The following is a 19,744-nucleotide window of genomic DNA, read 5'->3' on the forward strand; positions in this document are numbered from 1 at the left end:
GAGGGTGAGTAAATGACATAATTTTCATTTTAAGGTGAACTATTCCTTTAAGAGTAGATTTAAATATGGGTATATTTACTTTAAGTACATTTCTTATGAAAAAACTGTATTTTAAGGTTGGGCAACATTCCTCTCGCTACTTTATTTAAACACAATAAGTTGTTAAATGCATAGTTTATTCCAAGCGTGCTGTATCTTTATTGTCTGGGCATGAGCAATGCTCAATTCACAAATTAATCACTCTTTTGAGTTGATTCTGTTCAAATACTTTTTTTCTGGGCACATGCAATGCTCAATTGACAAATGAATCACTCTTTTTTGTCGATTCTGTTCAAATTCAAATAAGTTGGCAGAACTGTCTAAAGGCGGGCATACTGTGCGATGTCTGTGCGATTTCAGCCCGCAAATCAGTTTGAATGATTTGTTTGGTTTCCTGCGCGCACTGAATCTGAAGCGGTTTCACACTTGTCTCGTAACAGGAAGATTTAAGAACTTCAAGCGTCGGGTGAAGTGGCGGTGGACCTACAGTACAGTCAAGTGAAAGCAAATCTGCAAATTAATTATTTTGTTTGCCAGCGATGAAGATCTTTATTAGTTGAACATCTTCGTATGCGGGCTGTGAATGAATTATTCCACAGGACGATACATTCGATTTCATTTAATTCAGGTAATACATTTTACAACCAAAAAGATTACATCATTTCGGTAGCCTATTCAAATCTTTCTTAATTAGATCATGTAATGTGGAAAAAAATAGACAAAAAGATGAAATATTGTTTTAAAAGAGTTAACTAAAAGCCTAATTCTAGCTTTATTGACTTAGCTATTTTTCTTGTCTAAAATGCTGACTAAAAAGACAAAAAACTATGCCATATTTATAGTCTAGCCTATATTATAGTAAACCTCATCAGTTACCAATAGGGGGTGAGCCCTGAATCATGGAAATAACTTCAGAGGTTGAGTAGGTTTTTGGTCTTCTTGATGCACCTGCCATCTTGAAAAGCTTGTAAAATTGCCTAAGTCAAATTACCTTTTGACTTAGGCAAAATAAAACGGCCTAAGTCAAACACTTGACATAGGCCATTATACTACAGGGATAGAATTGTATGATCTGTTCAACTGAGGATGTGGAGGATTTTACCAGAGGTGGCCAGCATCATGAGGAGATGACTTAAGCAAAAAAATCATTTTTGTCAAAAAATGACTTAGGCAATTGTTTTAGGAAGGTGACGATATATAACAGTGTTTTATGTAATTTCATGGTTTTCTGTAAAATGACATATATATTGCATGTATACCACTGTTTATGGGTGTGGGTGGGGGTGGGGGGATTATATTAAAAAGGTAATATTCCTCCATTCAGATCCCCCCCAAAAAATTTTTCCTGTATTTTCTGGAATCTAGTGGAAACAGCCAAAATTGTCTGCAGGGTGCTAGAGCACACAGGGCCTGGGTTATACACTTTCAAAAATTAATTTAAAAAATCAAAAAGCGCCTATTACAGCTCAGACAACATATACTTAAATGTTTATCCCTTTTAGCAGTGGTTTGTGTAACTTCAAAGGGTTTCCTGTAAAATTACACCAATATTGTGTATTTAGAGACCACTGTATGTGGGTATGGGAAGCTTTTCAATTTGGGTAGGCCAAATCCAGACGGAAATGGTCCCAGAGTAATTTAGTGTAAATAAGTTACTTTGTGTAAAACAAATGCCAAAGTGATGCATATCTGCAGAAAGAAGACATTCTAAGCTTTTCATATGAGGTCAGAGCTCCTCCACAGACATTTAAAATTAAAAGTATATACTTGATAATGTCATTCCGGCAGAGTTTAAGAGGTTAAATAAACTTCTCACTAGAGATTAGTGATGCACCGATCATGATTTTACATGGCCGATTCTGATTTTTTTCAAGCAAACTGGCCGATTCCGATACCGATTTCCGATTATAATTTTTTTACACAATAAAAGAATGAAAGTATACATGAACAAGATGTTTATTTGGTATTTAACAGGCCAAATTGGCTTTTGGCCAATGAAAACAAGTCCGCAATCTGAAATCAACGGGAAATTGAATTGGGTTAAACTTATGTGAAATTAAAGGCAACAACGGCATATTCTGCATTCCAAACAAAGATGTTATTTAAATCAGCATTTGTTTTTAAATTCAGTGTAATGAAAAAAAGTCTTTACCAGTGAAATTAAGTAATAAAACCAAAGTATATAATTGTTCCAAAGTGTTAAATCAAATAATGTTTAGTGCAACGAAAAAAACTAAGATGCTACAGCAGGTGCTTTTTAAATCAAATTAAGTCAATGTAATTTTAAGGTAAAATAAAAATGATCATCCTATACAGACCTGATAGTTATTCATTTCAAAATTGCATGCATGTTCTTCTTTACAAAAAGAAGTATTTCGGCTTTGTCACAAGTTAGTCTGTTTCGTTCTCATCCGATCCAACATGTGAGAAGCTGAGCTGAACAAACGCTCACTATCTACGCTTGTGCAGGCGCGGAGAGGTAAGCTTGCGCAACTTCAGCTCGCGCAGGAAAGCGGCTCTTCATTCCCTTCAGCATATCTCATCTCTTCCCTCAGTTGTCCAGTTTCCGTTTGTAACACACAAGTGACATGTTTGCGAATTATTGCAATATAGGCGTATGTGCACGCGGGCGCACTTCCAGAAAAATTGGCAGAAAAATTAAAATAAAACTGGCCTGTTGCCGATCGCGCGCAAGAAGCGAAAACCGTCCGGTTCCGATTTTTGTCCGGTCAACCGGTGCATCCCTACTAGAGATGCACCGGTGTATCGGCCGATAAAGCAATTATTTTCACTATCACTATCTGATCCGTTCACTAATCTGACATTGATACTCTTCACAAAGGCCGCACTATATTGCCAAAGATTAAAAAGAAAAACTAATCTGCAGTCATTGTGTCATACAAACTGTTAAATCCAGACTGAAATGATCAGGGACATTGTTAAAACTAAATTGCAAATTGGAAAATTACATTTTCTAATTAATACAGCTTTTTTTTTTTTAGGATTTGTGTCTATGAACATAATAATAACTTAATAAATAAATCTGACATAATAAATTGCAGGATATTAAAATGAAAACAAAAGATAAAGGAAAATGTGACTTCTCACCTCTTTAATAGCATTTGTTCCCATCCCACAAGTTGTGCTGTTGGACTCTCTCTCTCTCTTTCTCTTTCTCTCTGTTTACCTCCATTTTCTCATCCGCCCTCAGTCTGTATTAGCAAACAACCTCCGTCTTCCTCTGCAGAGCAACTTTCCCCAACTCTCTGTGAACTCTCCCAGAGTTGCGTCTTTGGAGTTTGGCAGAAAGAGGAAAAGCGAGGCTTTTAAAAGTTCTGTGTGTAAGGGTTTTCATTATGTTTCACTTTTCACAGTTGCTTTTGACACTGTGTCAGCTTGTTTGTGAGGTCTTTTCTGAGTTAGCAAAGCTTATAAGAGACTTACGCCGTGTGTTTTTGTGCAGCTGGCTCTCACATTGAGTGTGTGCGTGTATGTGCAGAGTAAGTTGTCACTGTAGTCCTAGAAAACAAAAAAAACAATTGGGCACTAATAGAAAGTACTTTCCACACTAGTAAAAGTGCTCGTAGGAAAGCAAAATCACGTATGACATGTCTCAATTGTTTTCTTAGGCAGCAATGACAGCAATGAGAGTAGGAACTTCTGCTTCCATTTTATTTCCATAATTTGACATATTTCATAAGTCTCATCTCATGCTCTTTAGATTTGTAGTTTTTTGTAAATCTCTTGAGATTTCACAAGAGATCTCAACAATGTCTCAAACTTTTCATAGTTTCAGCTGCCGCGGCTCGTCTGTAAAGGCAGGTGGGACAGAGTGCGGCCAAATATTCATTCAAACATAGACCCTGAGTTAATAATAAATTGTAAATATGTTCAGCATTCTGCAACAAATATTTTTCTGACTTTCTAGAGCAGGGGTCTCAAACTCGCGGCCCGCGGGCCACTTGCAGCCCGCAGGATGATATTTTGTGGCCCTCTTCTTGACATCAAAGTTTAGTGTTAGTGCGGCCCACGCGTTGCTCTGAAAAGCACCTTTTTGCTGAATCGTTGCGTGTGCGCTTGCCGCGCTGGCTGCCTCCTTTGTGTGAGTGTGTGTGTGTGTGTGTGTGTGAGTGAGTGAGTGAGTGAGAGAGAGAGAGAGAGAGTTGGCTCGCCCCTCCCTCATGCAGTATAATTGTTTGACACCTCGTGATTGACAGGAACAGACGAACAAAGCTGATCAGACAGTTGAAACTAAAAAAACAAACGAACAGTGGTCTAACAGCGCTCGTCAATGTCAAAATGATTGAGATGGCCAATCAAATCAAAGTATGCAGGGTTTACGTTCTCTTTTGGCTTGTGCACACTGCAAGCACAGACGAGCGCGTCAATCTATCGCTTAATGCCGTTGCTGAGAGAGACTCTATTCTTTCCGGTGAAATCACAAAACAAAATGCAAACCATGGTGTCCATGGTCTTATTATACAATCATTGATGAACTTCTTGGAACGCATGGATTCGGCAGGCATGTATCATGACACTAAGCGGGGCAGCCGGTTTCGGAGCCATCCCTAGCTCTACAGCGTCCCACAATTTTCCAGTGTAAATCTGTGGTGAAAAATAGAATGCAGCACACTCTCATAGAGAGCCATTGGGGCAGATTTCATACTACCCCGCTAATTTTCACATTACCTCACGTAAACCCCGCTTCAGACCAAGATGCCATCAGTCCGCTTCAGCTGTGTGTATATTATAGTCTGCATCAGCTCAGTGACTAGTTGGCATGTCTGTTCTTCCTAGGTGGAGTAGTGTATCAAATTGATGAAAGTATAAATCCTTTAGTTGAAATGTGCTCATGTGAATAGCCTTTATATAAAGTAGTTCTGTTGTGTTTGTTTTATGTTTGTTCTGAGAATATGCACAACTTTGTTTTCCTCACTGGACATAACTTGCAATATTCTAAAACGACATTCGGAGGCAATACATACTACATCCTAAGATGGCATTCCATAGGTTTGTTGTCTATCAATCATAATTAAAAACGCCACCCTCAGGCTGAATAACGCAAGGACATTAGAATTCTCCCAAAGGTGTGTCTGATTAGACTGGGTAAACCCAGCCTGATCTGCCGGCGATTTTGATTTCGCCCTGCAACTCAGTCTGGAAACCTGTACATTCATTTCTACTGCTTCTGTTACACTTTTGCGGGAACCAATCACACACTGGCTTATCCACCTGGCACGCTATTGACGGGTTTAACACGATGACGGATAGAGAAGCGATGGATCGATGCCCGTTGATCACGCCTCTTGTTGTCTGATTGGTTGAAGGACTATCCAATTGCATACAGAGTCATTTGAATTATGCTAGTTTATCACGCCTCTTGTGGTCTGATTGGTTGAAGGACTATCCAATTGCGTACAGAGTCATTTAATTTATGCTCGTTTATCACGCCTCTTGTGCAGTAGAAAATACACAGCAGACTCCCCAGACCAATGTTCAATCTTAAATTGAGCTTGTCTGGTGATAGTCAGACAAGTGTCTGATGTGTTCAGCGATTAGAATATACAGCTTACAAAATGTTTATCATAAGCTAACCCTACAACCCATAATCCTACCTAAAATACATAAGTGAGAACCCCATTAAGTCTCCTTATCTTTTGAAAGAGCAACCTCAGAGCAATAACGTATCTCTTCTGGGAATTAGTCTACATTATAATGCCAAACTTACATTACCTACTTCTGTTTCCGTAACCTTTGAAAGGTTTTATGATTTATCCTTTTTCCTTTCTCTCTCTCTCCCCCCTCCTCTCTCTGCAGGTAAAGTGCTGAACACTGATTTAAGGCATTATCTTAGCCTGCAGTTCCAAAAAGGATCAATCGACCACAAGCTGCAGCAAGTGATCCGAGACAACCTGTACCTGCGCACCATTCCATGTAAGACACACATGCATCTATTCATTTTGATTTATTTATTTAATACGTACCTATTTGCAACATTGTTTATAATATAATGTAATATAATGTAATATAATATAATAAAATATATATGTTCCTTAAGAATTAGTTTGACCAACTAGCAGTTAACCAAGAGGTAATCAATCTAACTTTTCCAATTCAAATGACCATGGTTTAAGTGGGATAATCCACGGCTAGCTGTGCATTAAACGACAACTGTTTAATGCACAGCTAGCCGTGGATTATCCCGCTTATACCCTGGTCATTTGCCAGCATTGAAAACGTAAAGCTGTTATTGATGATTGCAGTGCCATATTTGACAGAAAGGGTAAAATTGACAGTTATTTTCATCAGTGAATAAGTTAATAATAATAATCTGCCCGCTTTTAATCAGACACAGAGATAAAGAAATGCACAAGATTACATTTATATGCATGAATGAATTATAGCATTTATTTGAATTAATTATTGAGAGAGAGATTCATGTCTGTGTCTGTTCAGCGTCTCTCTCTATTAACAATGAGTTTAATTACTTCAAAATAGCGATGTAACCCCCTCGTTGCTGAGAAATATAATTTAGCGTTTCAGTAGCGAAGCAATTTTATTACTAAAAGTCCCAGGGCAGTGTTGATAACAAGTTTTTGTGCTCCTGAATGTTTCTGTGTGTGTGCAGCGCGATCCCTGCTCTCTCTGTGTGAGTATAGAGGGTGACACGGGAGTGGATTTTCAAACCTCTCCCGTCCCACCTCCATAAAAAAATCCATCCCATCCCAATCCCACGAAAAAACTGGGGAAAATTCCCGTCCCAATCCCAGAAGAATGACTCTCGTTCCCTCTCACTCCCGTGTTGTGTTTTTTGGGCCGGAATCTGTCAGTTACAGTAAAAAATTCAGTACAGATCACAGCATGCCCATGCCCAGATGAATAAAAACTGGGCATGGGCATGTTGTTTTTGTTTAAGATGGCTTTCAGTTCAATATAACAACGATGCACACTCATTAAATTCCGTAATTTTAAATTTACGTACATCATCTATGCAAACACAGGCATGCACACACACACACACACACACACCCGCGCCCAGTAAATGTCTTGCAGCTGGCTTATGCCGTTTTCATGCCCTCTTTTTGGTTTCTTCAGACTGCCCTAAAATGTTGGTGAGCACAACTGAGGTATCATTTTCCAACAGTAGTTGTTGCAGCGTGGCTTTCATGTCTGTCTGACTCAATTTTGATGATGATTTTCGCAGCTATAAAGTGCATGGGGAAGCCTCCTTTCTCTTGTATTATTGGTGGTTGGCATTGGCCACCAACTGTTACGGGTGTGGAGCACGTCATTCACTTAACCAGCCACACCAAAGCAAACAGGAGAGCATAAAGAGACAGGGCAACTAGAATTGAGTTCAAAATTAAAACATGTAGTTCATTTATATAAACACTCCCACGGGAATCCCATGACCCACAGGATTCCAGAAAAAATGTCAGCCTCTAGTAAGTATGTGTGTGTGCTTCAATGAAAACAGTGCATTAATGTAAAACGGACTTATTGCACAGACGGATTTATATTCAGACAAATATAATATAATATAATAAATATAATATAATATAAATATATAATGTTTCACCCCAAATTTGAAATTCAACTTGGACAGAATTCTCATTTTTGGATCATTACGGCATATGATGAAATGTAAGAACATATGCCCTCTCCATCTTTCTCTGGCAGTCTGGTTATCTCGTCTTACCTCTCAGTCTTTTCTCATTTGGCGTTTGAAGTGAATCCTTTGGCCATTTCTCCCATTGGTGTGTCTATTAGTGTAGTTGGGAAGACCGAGCCGCTCCTCCTCTCCTGTCGGTCTGACCCTCTGCAGCAGCTCTCCTCTGGGATGCGCCGCGTGAGATGTTTGCTGTTTCTCTGGAGAGTTGTGGAGTGGGTTTCTGAGAGCATGTTTCTTCTCCAAGCAGTAGCACACTGCTCATTAGTTTCTCATTCCGCCAGTTCGTTATTCCCTATTTAGTCTAATTTGATAAGTGACAGTGACAAATGTGTCATAAAACGTTCTGAGGGGCAAATTTACTGACACTTCAGCAAGTGGTATTTCAGCGCAGAAATTTTGCGTCTTATTCACATACTTGCGATATGATCTGAGTTCAGGGGCGCCGCTAGCAATTTTGGGCCCTATGAAAGAAAATAATTTTGGACCCTCTAACGCACCAACCTAGCTATCCAAAATCTTTGTCTGCTATTTAATAATACTGACCAATTAAGCTCCGCTCGCTCAACCCAGAATGCCCCAATTGGCTGATGAAACATTGATTAAAATTAAGATAAAATTTATACAAAATGAAATTAACTTTAAAGAAAGGCTTTCTACTAAACAAAACTTGATGAAGCGGTCAAAATCATGTCTGACCCACTCCATGTCTCCTGGCATTGCGCATCTTACGACGTGTCCTTTCTCACTCATGCTGTTCACTTTTCATAATCAACATTTTGACAGATTGACAACATTGACAGATTGACAACATAGATAGACATAAAAAAATAACATTATAATATTTAAACATAAATATAAAACGAAATACCTTTTCTTAATGGCTACAACAATATAGTAGCCTACAGTACTGAAAAATGTCATGTCGGAGTGGGATTTGAGCAAATGTCGTTTTACCCGTGAGCGGTTCATGAGTGGAGCGTTTTGCTGGATTTTGCCGGAAATGCAGAAATAAGCCATAATTTTGTTATATTTGTAACTGTTTGGTAGATTATACATTTATAATTTCTATTACATTACTACTAGTACTGTTACTACTAATAAAACCAATCTCTGGGGGGCCCAAAAGTGCGTGGGCCCTTAGAATCGTGCCAACTTTCCCCCCCTTAGCAGCGCCCCTGTCTGAGTTAGTCCTATTCAAATAAGGTTTTGTTTCATAAAATCTCTTCTTTTTTAGGGAAAACGTACCTTTCTTTGCAATTATGGATGCAATGGTGATTGAAGAGATTCCCCTTCTATATGTAAAGCGCTTTGAGTACCCAGAAATATAAATGCGCTATATAAATGTAATGAATTATTATGATTAATTATAGAATGCGAGATTATGCGCCAGAAGTCCAAACCTGTAAAAGTAATTGGTTATTTATTTACAAATTCATTTTAAAGGTGCACTATGTAACTTTTCCGTCCGCTAGAGGTCGCCTATTCAAAACAAAGGCGTAGTTTGATGACGCCAAGTTTGAGCGCAGAATCTTGGGACATGTGGTCTTCACCTCACAGCCGGTGGAAAAGGACTCGGACAGAAATCATGTTCATGGATGCGATTATTAACGTTACTGTTGTATAAAGCAGAGCAGGGCCGAGTGTTGTGGGAGCTGAGCAAGGCCGCTGGAGCGATTGTTAATAATAAGAACGTAACTCATTCCTCTTTTTTTTACTTTTTACTTAAACATATCTAAACTAACATAAATATTAAAAATATATACAAAAACAAATTAGACAATAAATCACAATAGAATCTGTGACATGTAGACCTTCTTTATGTGTTTTTGACCAACACTGTTAACGTTACATGACGTGAGAACAGTTAGTTATTTCGGTTTGTATGTTAGCAGGGATTCACTAACTTTAATCGTAACTTAATGAGAGTATAACAACCATAAAATCCTTTCAGGATACCTGGAATAAGTATTATAGTACCCCAGGCACATCGTTTTACCATTTTTGTAGCATAAACACTATTAAACCGATGAGAGCTTCGGATTTTCCAATGTTTCTCTATGGCGCTGAAACCTAAAGATGTCTGAGTTTCGGTCGCGTGCAACTGATACTCAACTGCCATTGGCTCATCTGCGCTCGAGGGGAGGAGCTTACCGATAGGTCAATTGACAGGCGACTCCCTCACACGTCCCGGTTCCTTGGTTAAAATAGCAATTTTTCCACGATTTACAAATAGTTGGAAACATTCGGGATATTGTACTCAACTGAACAAAATATATAACACTGGCCTAGTGGTTTTTGGATATTTTACTGAAATTTTTTTATGCACCTTTAATGCAGGTTTGTCGCTATACCAAACTGAACCGCCAGAATAAATTTTTGCTAATCTGGAAAACGGAAAAATTTAAATTTGATAATTCAATTTGTGAAACTTTTGTGAAATATTATTACGATTGAAAAGAACCCTGTTTTATATATATATATATATATATATATATATGTGTGTGTGTGTGTGTGTGTGTGTGTGTGACCCGTGCTGGCAAAATGAGTCGGAAAGCGCACACGATAATTTCGAACTCCAGACAAAACAATGCCGATTTTGGACACAAAAATGTGTTTATGAAGCCCTCGTCTAGTGATCCCAATGCTCCTAATAGCAATTAAACATCTAAAAGTATCTTGTAAAATGGGTTTTGACTTGATGTGTGCCAAATTTGGTGTTATAACCAGGGATTTTAAGGTATGGTGATTTTGTTTTGGAAACTTCAGAAAACTTTAATGTCCGTTTTTATATCCATTTTTGCTTAGCGTTACATGATCATCATGCTCTTATTCATGTAAATGCTTCCAAGCGTGACGAGACACAAGAGAGCGCGCTGTATGCCAATGTCCTGTGTGTGTGTGTGTGTGTGTGTGTGTGTGTGTGTGTGTGTGTCTCAGTGTCCTGTCTGTGTGGATGCGTCTCATGTCAGCTAATCAAGGGACACACACACACACACACACTCGACGCATAGATAGACTCGCGTCAGTTTCCTGCTCACATCGAGTTCTCTTTTGCTCTTGAACAAACAATAACACAGAGGATTTTGAGTATTCTCATATTAGGAGTCTTAAATTAGTTAAATAACGTCTTAAATGAACTTAAAGAGTTGTGAGGAAATGATCATCTCGAGATGCACGGGACAGCGCGTGAGATCCGCGGCTGTTCTTAAAGTGACAGGAACACTGATGATGTCCGTCATTAACGTTCATCAAAGAACAACGGGAACAGAGAAAATTTTAGCTTTAATGATGATTCATCTATATTTCATTTATTATTTATGCAGTTAAGAAAGATAACTATTACATTTCTGTATATGTATAACAGGGAAGGCCATGGGTAAATATAACATTATTATTTTGGGTTTATGTAAAGATTGTTTTAAGTTCACTTAAATTAAAAGTTGTTTTTTTTAAAGCCTAATAAATGTTGAAATCGGGAGCTTTCAGTTATACTGTAATGTAACGTCATTAATGTTTCATAGACACTTTAGTATCAGTGATACTGGCCTTCATTCATAAAAATATGACAATACAACACATATTTAAAATATGCTGTCTTTAAATAGTTTATACATTAATTTGGAGAGTAACTGAAATTATTACAATATCAAAATATTAAAAACGTAAAATATTAAAAACTTGCGATTAATCGCGATTAATTACAGAAAAAAGTGTGATTAATTAGTTAATTTTTTTTAATCGATGCCCAGCACTAATATATATATATATATATATATATATATATATATATATATATATATATATATATATATATATATATAAATTATATATAAAACTATATATACTAAAATATATTTTGTGTGGAAACTGCAACATTTTTCCAGGATTCAGCATTTATTTAATTAGAAATAATCTGTATGTCTTTACTGTCCCGTTTGATCAATTTAATGTGTCCTTGCTGAATAAAAGTATTTATTAATTTACTATAACAAAATCTTACTGACATAATATTATAAGATCTATATCATAAGATATAGATTATGCTTTGTAGTGTAAATGTTCTGCTAAATTAATACTCTCCGTTTGCAAAAAGTCTGTGCATACCTATAGCTGTTTCTTGCTTTTTGTAGATAAAGTGCTCAGTGTTAGAAATGAGCAGCAAAAGTTTATTTTTAACAATCTATGATCATCTAGACAATCACCGGTTTGTGCGGCACATTCCAGTGCCGATTGTTTTGTGAACTCGTCACAACCTAATGAAGATGTCACTGAAGGCAGCCTGGGGCGGTGCAAACCATATTAGACTTGACAGCAAACACGCAGCTCCCGAGTAAAAGCGCAGCAAAACGCCGTTACTCACATCAGGTGTAAAGAGGGCGTCTGCAGAGACATCTTAAAGGCACAGCAGCAAAAAAACGACCTTTTATTTTTAAAGGTGAAAGAGAAGGTAAAACTGGTTGTAAAAAAAAGAAACTTTAACTGATATTATAAGTGGATTTGAGGGAAAGTGACCCATTTAAACAACTTGAAATACAGCCAACGGAGACTGTTTAGCTGTGCATTTTATCACTGGCAATAAACGTAGACATCAGCTTTTATATCCCAGCTGTCGAACTGTCTAATAATAGACTTTTTGATGAACACATTTTTGTTTTATTTCTAAATCCGTTGAAGTTTAAAACAGAAGAATTAATTATAACTAATTCCCCGTAAGAATGAAAAACTACTCTTTGATGTTTATGGAAAATTAGCAGGCTTGAGACAATCCGAATTTACATAAAATGACAAAAAGAACCTCCACTGGATGCCAACGTAAGCAACGCCTCGTCTTCTCTTGTCTGTAGGTCACTCTGTGCTTGGCCTAGTTACTCTCTCTCTCTCTCTCTCTCTCTCTGTTTACTCTCTTTACCGTAGTCAGTAAATGATGATAAGAGCCTGAAACAGCAGAGTAAAGAAGGGAAGAAATTAGGAAAAAAGTATGGAAAAGGGGAGTTGGAGGAAGAGAGAGCCTCCGGTATATGCAGTCACAAAGCTGCTTTATGGAGCTATGAACAAAAGTTCTTAAAAGCTCCTCTGATGGAGAGGAATAAAGAGCAGCCTAAGGTGCTACTCGTATCCCTTCTCCACCAGAATGCTGCCTGAGCAGGTGGTCGCCCGGGGGATGTGCGGACCTCTTTCAGAACCGGCCTGTGATTAAACTGACTTCAGAGGCCAACTAAGATGTAACCGGCTGATATTACATAACCTCCTCACAACCTGCCGCATCACAGTCTTTGTTTTCAAGTCTTTGGGCGCACCAGAGTTTCCACTGCGTCAGAGAGAGCACTGCAAATGCTTTCATTTCTTCAGAGACGGTATGCTGCATGGAGGTAAAGGGGAATACACAGGAGTTCGCAGAAGAGACATTGCATTATGAAACCAAAAGTCCGGAATGGTTTAACATTCTCTGATGTAGGTATTTGTTGAAAAATGAGAATTTAAGAGACTCAAATTCACGGATTTTTCACATCAGCCGGCGTTCTGTCACATGACCCGGAAGCGAGGAGCTTTGTTTACACGCAGAGGAAGACGCGCCGTATCTAAGCTGTTGAATTCTACATTGATTGTGCTTTAGGTCTTGGCGTAGTGCTCAAAATGGTGCTAAAGTGTGCATTTCCTGGATGCCCGAACTCCGGCTCTACATCATATTCTCGCGCATGCGTCGTGTTGCTTCGTGAGTTCACGTCAGAGGCCCAGACGGAAGACAAGAACTTGCTGAATAAAGTCGTTATTTAGATTTTTTTTTTTTGCCCACAAAAACTATTCCCATCGTAAAATTATTGTAGAACCACTGTAGTGAGATGGACTTTTTAACAACGTCTTTAGTACCTTTTTTGGGTCTTGAGAGAGGAAATGTCATTGCTGCCAATGGAGGTAATCAATATAACTTTTTCAATTCAAATTAGACGATCTACCTTTTTATGTAACTGACTTTAAAAAAGTTATGACCATTTTTGAGGAAAACATTTAGATGACTGACTTTTAACCCTCTGGGGTTCTTCATTTATGAGTCACACTCAGGACCTTCGGGTCAAAAATGACCCGGAGGGCGGGATTAAGATAAAAAGATTTGAGTAAAATCAATGAAATATATTTTTGTTCAATAATATTTTTTATTTTCTTTTTGGGTGTTTTGAGATAATTTTATGATTTATAATTAATATTTATGCAATAATTATGATCCATTTTTTCCCATTGAATATAACAAAAATAAATAAAAATAGGCCTCATGAAAGCAATTTTTTTAATGAGATCGGTGCCATCCGGTGGACACATTGAGCATTTTTATCACGCAATAGCACATTTTTACCACTATAGTGGATCTGGCGTTTTATAATTTTTTTGTATCATAGCTTTATCGGAATAGTCCGAAACTTTGTGACTTTATTGCTACTTGGTATGTGAACACCCAAAAAACAGGAACCTGGGGACAGGATTTGAAAAGTCTAAGTGGTCGTAAATTTTTTTTGTCACACTCAGGACCTACGGGTCAAAAGTGACCCCCATAGGAAATTAATGGGAAATTAGTTTTTTATCTCTAAAACATCAAGAGTGCAAAACAGACAAAAAAAAACTCACACACACACACACACTTATTCACACAAAAACACACACACGCACAAATTAACGCGTGCCATTCCAAAAGCTAATTGTGTTGTTTGTGTGTGTGTGTGTGTGTGTGTGTGTGTGTGTGTGTGTGTGTGTGTGTGTGTGTGTGTGTGTGTGTGTGTGTGTGTGTGTGTGTGTGTGATTTTATGCACTCTTGATGATTTAGAGATTCACCCCTTCATTGTTGAGTCCTTTTTTTCTGCATCCTGGCTGATTTGTAGATTGTATGCACAAAAAAACTCTGTATTTTCATATTTTTGCCAATTTCCCATTCATTTCCTATGGGGGACAATTTTGTGTGACAATTTTTTTTACAACCACTTAGACTTTTCAAACCCTGTCCCCAATTTTTTTGGGTGTTCATATACCAAGTACCAATAAAGTCATCAAGTTTCGGACCATTTCGATGAAGCTACGATTTTTAACATTTTTTATTGTAAAAAGTTTGGGTCAGAAATGACCGAAGAGCCCCAGAGGGTTAAGACTAGTCTAAGCATATTATGGAACTGGTCACAGGTTCTATTTAAATGTGTGACTTTTATGTAAGTATAATATTATAAATTAAAATATAAATATAAATAAATCACTAAGCCTTTATTTGTCTTAACCACAAATGATTGGTCTGGAAATTCAAAAATGTAAGAAAATGCACTACTTAAAAACCCATTACATTTACAACCCATTACATTTTTGGCAGAATATGGAAAGTTTGATTCAGCGGAGTTGCATGGTGATGCTCCAGAGCGGTGTCTTTGAAAATCTGCTGAGAAATATAATAATAAATGCATCTCTACCACAGTGAAGCATGGAGGAAGAGGTGTCATTGTGTGGGGAGCCTTTTTAGCTGCTGGTATTAGTGAGAAATATATTGTAAAAAGTCATTTAATGCTTTTGAGTACAGGAGAATATTGCAGAATGCTTTGCCTCCCACAATTGAAAAGTTGTTATCTAAAGAGGAATGATGAGATGTTATTTTTCAACAAGATAATGCTCCTGCCCAAATTGCAAAGACAATTCACCCTTCGCCTTGAGTTTGATTGACAGGCGATCTGACCAATCACATCGCAGAATCTGCCGTTTTGTCCAACACAGCAGTTAGGAGAGTTAGTAGATCAATGTCGGTGGACATGAACTTGAAAAACGGTGTGTACTCGCATCTCTCTGCAATTGAAACAACATTTATTTTAGTGTTCATTTATGTTAATTTGATGCTTATCAATGAACTAGAAGAAAGAGACGATCGGTTCACGGGAAGCTTTAACTGAGCGATCACGACTCATTAAAGAGCCACAAGACGGTATTTGTTGTTTCAATTTCTTTAAAAAATGACAAAACTTAGAAGTTTAAAAGTTGAGACTTTGTTTCATACCAAAAGTAACTTGCTCTGTCCTGTCTGTCTGCATGTTGTCAGTGTCCTCTTTGCTCCGTGATGTATTTTCTCTACGTGAGAACATGTGTGTGGTGTGAGAACGCCAAGGCTTGTCGGACATAGCAACAGTAACTAAAGGGGGCGGGTCTTTGTGAACGGTCAATTAAGAAGTGGCTTGAAGAAGGCTCATGTTGGCCTATCAGAGTCCAGATTTGAATCCTATAGTGAATATTTGGTCTCTCATTAAACTCAAACTTACTGGAAGACATGTTTCAACTACTCATGAACTGTTTGAAGCCCTCAACATTGAGTGGAACAGCACACACTCTTCTTTTCCTATAAAAACAAGTTGGGTAAGGCTGCCGCACCAAGTTACCTTATCTACAGTATTTGTGCAATTCTTGCTAATTTCCTGACCCGTGATTTGTGATTATAATGGTTAAGAACATTAAAAGACTACTAAATATTTTGCCATATTTGACTTGGCCCTTTCCCCCCCCCAGGAGTGTATTATGTGAAACTTTTGTTTAATGTTTTTGGATGAAGTCTCTTATTCTCACCAAGGCTGGATTTATTTGATCAAAAACGCAGTACAACAGTAATATTGTGAAATATTTTTTCTATTTCTAAAAAAATATTTTCTATTTCAATATATTTTTAAATTATTCCTGTGATGCAAAGCTGATTTTTTTTTAGCATCATGACTCCAGTCTTCAGTGGCACATTATCCTTCAGAAATCATTATAATATTCTGATTTCCTGCTCAAAAAACATTTATTATTATTATAAAAATATAAATATTTATAAAAAATTGTGCTGCTTAATATTATTGTTAATGTTAATAAAACAGCATTTATTTGAAATAGAAATCTTATCATTATAAATGTCTTTACTGTCACTTTTGATCAATTTAATGCAACATTGCTAAATAAAACTCTTAGTTTCCTTCAAAAAATTTTTTTTAAATATAAAGCCATAAAATGCCATAACAATCAACTCAATTTGTGTATATTTGCAAATAATTTTATTTCACATGAAAAAGGAAAATGGAAAGTGGCCAGAAAAGCTGCAACAGAACAAATGTAGGAACATCTCTTCTCCTCTACTCCCTTCTTTATCATTATATTATGGATGTTAAACAAGTCAACCCCTTTTATCCTCGTCAGTAGATATTCACATATCTATAACCAGGGCTGTTGTCCCGGTTCCCTCTTCTTGTGGCATTTACACAGTTGCTCTCCAAGGAAAATGTAATGGAGCCAGTTTTTAATATTAGTTGCTCTTAAGTTAGAGTCAAGTCTCTGCAGACACTTGACTCTGGCATTTCACTTTGCTGGATCTAATGTTAATGTCCTTCAAATGACAGTAGAGCCTGGTGGCATTTCCTAGCATACACACGAACAGAGCCGAGGAAATGTCATCTTTTATTTTTGGCCTTTTATTTGCAAGAAATGCCACCCTCGGATGTCTCTTATGAGGATTTTGCTGCTAAACAACCCACCTCTGAAATTAGGTCCAAACGTGTACTGTTTCTATTTGATATTTTTTGAGCAAACACACTCACGCAGGCTTAAATACGCAGAATTAAAAAAAAAAATTATCTTGGTTTAGGGGTAAAAAAGCATGAATGCATTTGTTTTCATTAAAAAAAAATAGTTCTCCCAAATATGAAAATTCTCATCATGTTGTTCCATAGACAGACAGACAGACAGACAGACAGACAGACAGACAGACAGACAGACAGACAGACATAGATAGATAGATCACAAACATATCTTTCTTGAACGCAATGGCCAATCAGAGGTGTTTAAGTTGGCACTGATCAAATCCTCTCATTATAACAAACAATTATGTATATAAGAGATTCATTGTGCAGTCAGCTTCATTGATTATAACAGATCTTTGTGAGATTGCGCTGAACTAAGATGTGATTATGAAGGGAGCAATCATTGCGTACTTTCTGCCATGCCAAATCCCGCATGAATGCTTACTTTTCTGTCAAAATGAACAGTGAGGAATGTGAACGTAAACACTTTAATAACAGATCATTTATCTGGACCGTTTATGCTGTGATCTGTAGATTGTGCGATGGTGACACTTAAATTTTTTTTTTTCAAGTAAATCAATTTAAATGTGTTTTTAAAGGGGAAGCGCATCTCCTTAGCCTTACCATGGAGTTGGTTCACCCTCCGCCTATGATTATAGATCAGCTTGAACATCCTGCAAAATATCTAACTTTTGTGCCTAACTGAAGAAAGAAATTCATACAAGTTTGGTACAACGTTTGGGTGAGTAAGTGTGGGCAGGGCTGAGAAACCGAAGGGTGAAAATATAGTATTTTTTAAAGATTACTACACTACAGACACAGTTTTCAAAAGTGCCGAATGCTTCAGGGACTGAATCTCATTGTACAGTCTGTGCACACTTTCCACCTCTGTGTCACCACCTCCCTTGTGAATAAAGCAATCTGTGACTACACTATGCTTGAATAACACACTAAATTACACAAGATTTCCTCTGATATGATGTATATGTCCTTGTTCTACTCAGTTTGCCTAATACTTTACATCTCTCTGTGTTTCCAAACCATTTTCATTGCAATTATGTTAAATTATGTAATTTTTCATCCTTTAAAGCCTCGCAAGTTGCCAAAAAACACTTTTTTTACTGCTTAACCCATCCAGTTTCCCAGTTTCCAGATCTAATCTATGGGAGTTTGGGATCAGTTCTATTTACAGTTCCGAATGAGTGCACTTGTTCTCAAAGGAATTTGTGAAATGCAGCCAGGGAATCCAATTTTAATTTTGGTCAATCTGAGGCTGTGTTTAGACAGACACAAAGTTTGCAGCAAAGGGGATTGTGGGTGTAGGATATTCTCACCAGAACTAGTTTACCGTCACTAATTGTGTTTGTTTTACCGGAAGGTACCACCCGATTGCCCAGAGATGGGGAGGTTCCAGGAGTGGACTATAATTTCATCAGCGTGGGGGATTTTCGCATCCTGGAAGAGAGTGGATTACTGCTGGAGAGCGGAACATATGATGGTATGAAACCAACTCTCTATACTGATAATCTTCATACAAACGTCCCAAACCATGAATGATACCTCAGATCATGCGGCTTTTTGAAAAGATACTAGTTATTTTCCAAGTCTACCTGGTAGACGATATACAAGTGAAAAACCACATTAAAAGCATTCTTTTCTTTTTTACAAGAACCAAAGCACAAATTCTAAGCTGAACCTAAACTTAATCACTATTCTTATGCTGCAACATTTCTGGAAATGCACATTTTGTGTTAACATTTGATGGTTGTGTTTTTTACTTGACTGGAGTAAACTTTGTCACCAACACCTCTAGGCATTCATTTTGTCCAAAAAGAATTTCATGACAGTGCAGCCTCAAAAATGTACTGTATGATGGATTTAGCCTCCAAATCTTACAGGCAGCGAGTCAGTTAGCACAGGTTTACACCATGCAAACAAGCTTTGCTGAGCTTGATGCAAACCTCAGAGCTTGCGGTAAACTGCTGAAAATGTACACATAAGGAAGACGTAAGCGGCAGTCTGTTCCCTGTAATTGCGCTTTCCGCAAATGGAGTATAAAATAATATTTTTCGCAACAAATTGCCAATGAAAGGAGACACACACACACACACACTTGTGCACACAGAAAGCCGCTTCATAGCGCTTTTGTCGAGTATCCTCGCAAGCACAGTTAAATGAGGTAAATTAAGTCTTAAATGTACGTAAAGAGTTGTGAGATATACAATAGGATGTGCGTCAGATCCGCATCACATGCATCAGGTCTTAAAGTGACAGCAGCCTATTAAACCTGCCGCTGTGATGTCTTTAATGTTAATCAAAGAACAAAAGACAGAGAAAATCTCTCACTGCTCTTGACTGAATAACATTTGTAGCTTTAATATGGTTTAATCTATATTTCGTTTATAATTTCTGTAGTGATGACTGTGAAGTGTTGGATAACTTTATTTAATTTCTGTATATTTCCTATCTG

At 37.5% G+C, this 19,744-nt stretch overlaps 1 protein-coding gene across 1 annotated transcript in view; it reads left to right on the top strand.

Moving 5' to 3' along the window:
- The window catches only part of magi3b (membrane associated guanylate kinase, WW and PDZ domain containing 3b), a gene marked incomplete at its 3' end in the record, with an annotated part of 196,587 nt that overhangs the window by 122,980 nt on the left and 53,863 nt on the right, over positions 1-19,744 (top strand). Inside the window, exons 2-3 of the mRNA XM_079841316.1 lie at positions 5,857-5,973; positions 18,653-18,772. Of these exons, the coding sequence (XP_079697442.1) occupies positions 5,857-5,973; positions 18,653-18,772 (237 nt within the window). The remainder of the gene's footprint in view (positions 1-5,856; positions 5,974-18,652; positions 18,773-19,744) is intronic.

The sequence above is a fragment of the Gobio gobio genome (assembly GCF_949357685.1).
Source record: "Gobio gobio genome assembly, chromosome: 17".
Taxonomy (NCBI): domain Eukaryota; kingdom Metazoa; phylum Chordata; class Actinopteri; order Cypriniformes; family Gobionidae; genus Gobio; species Gobio gobio.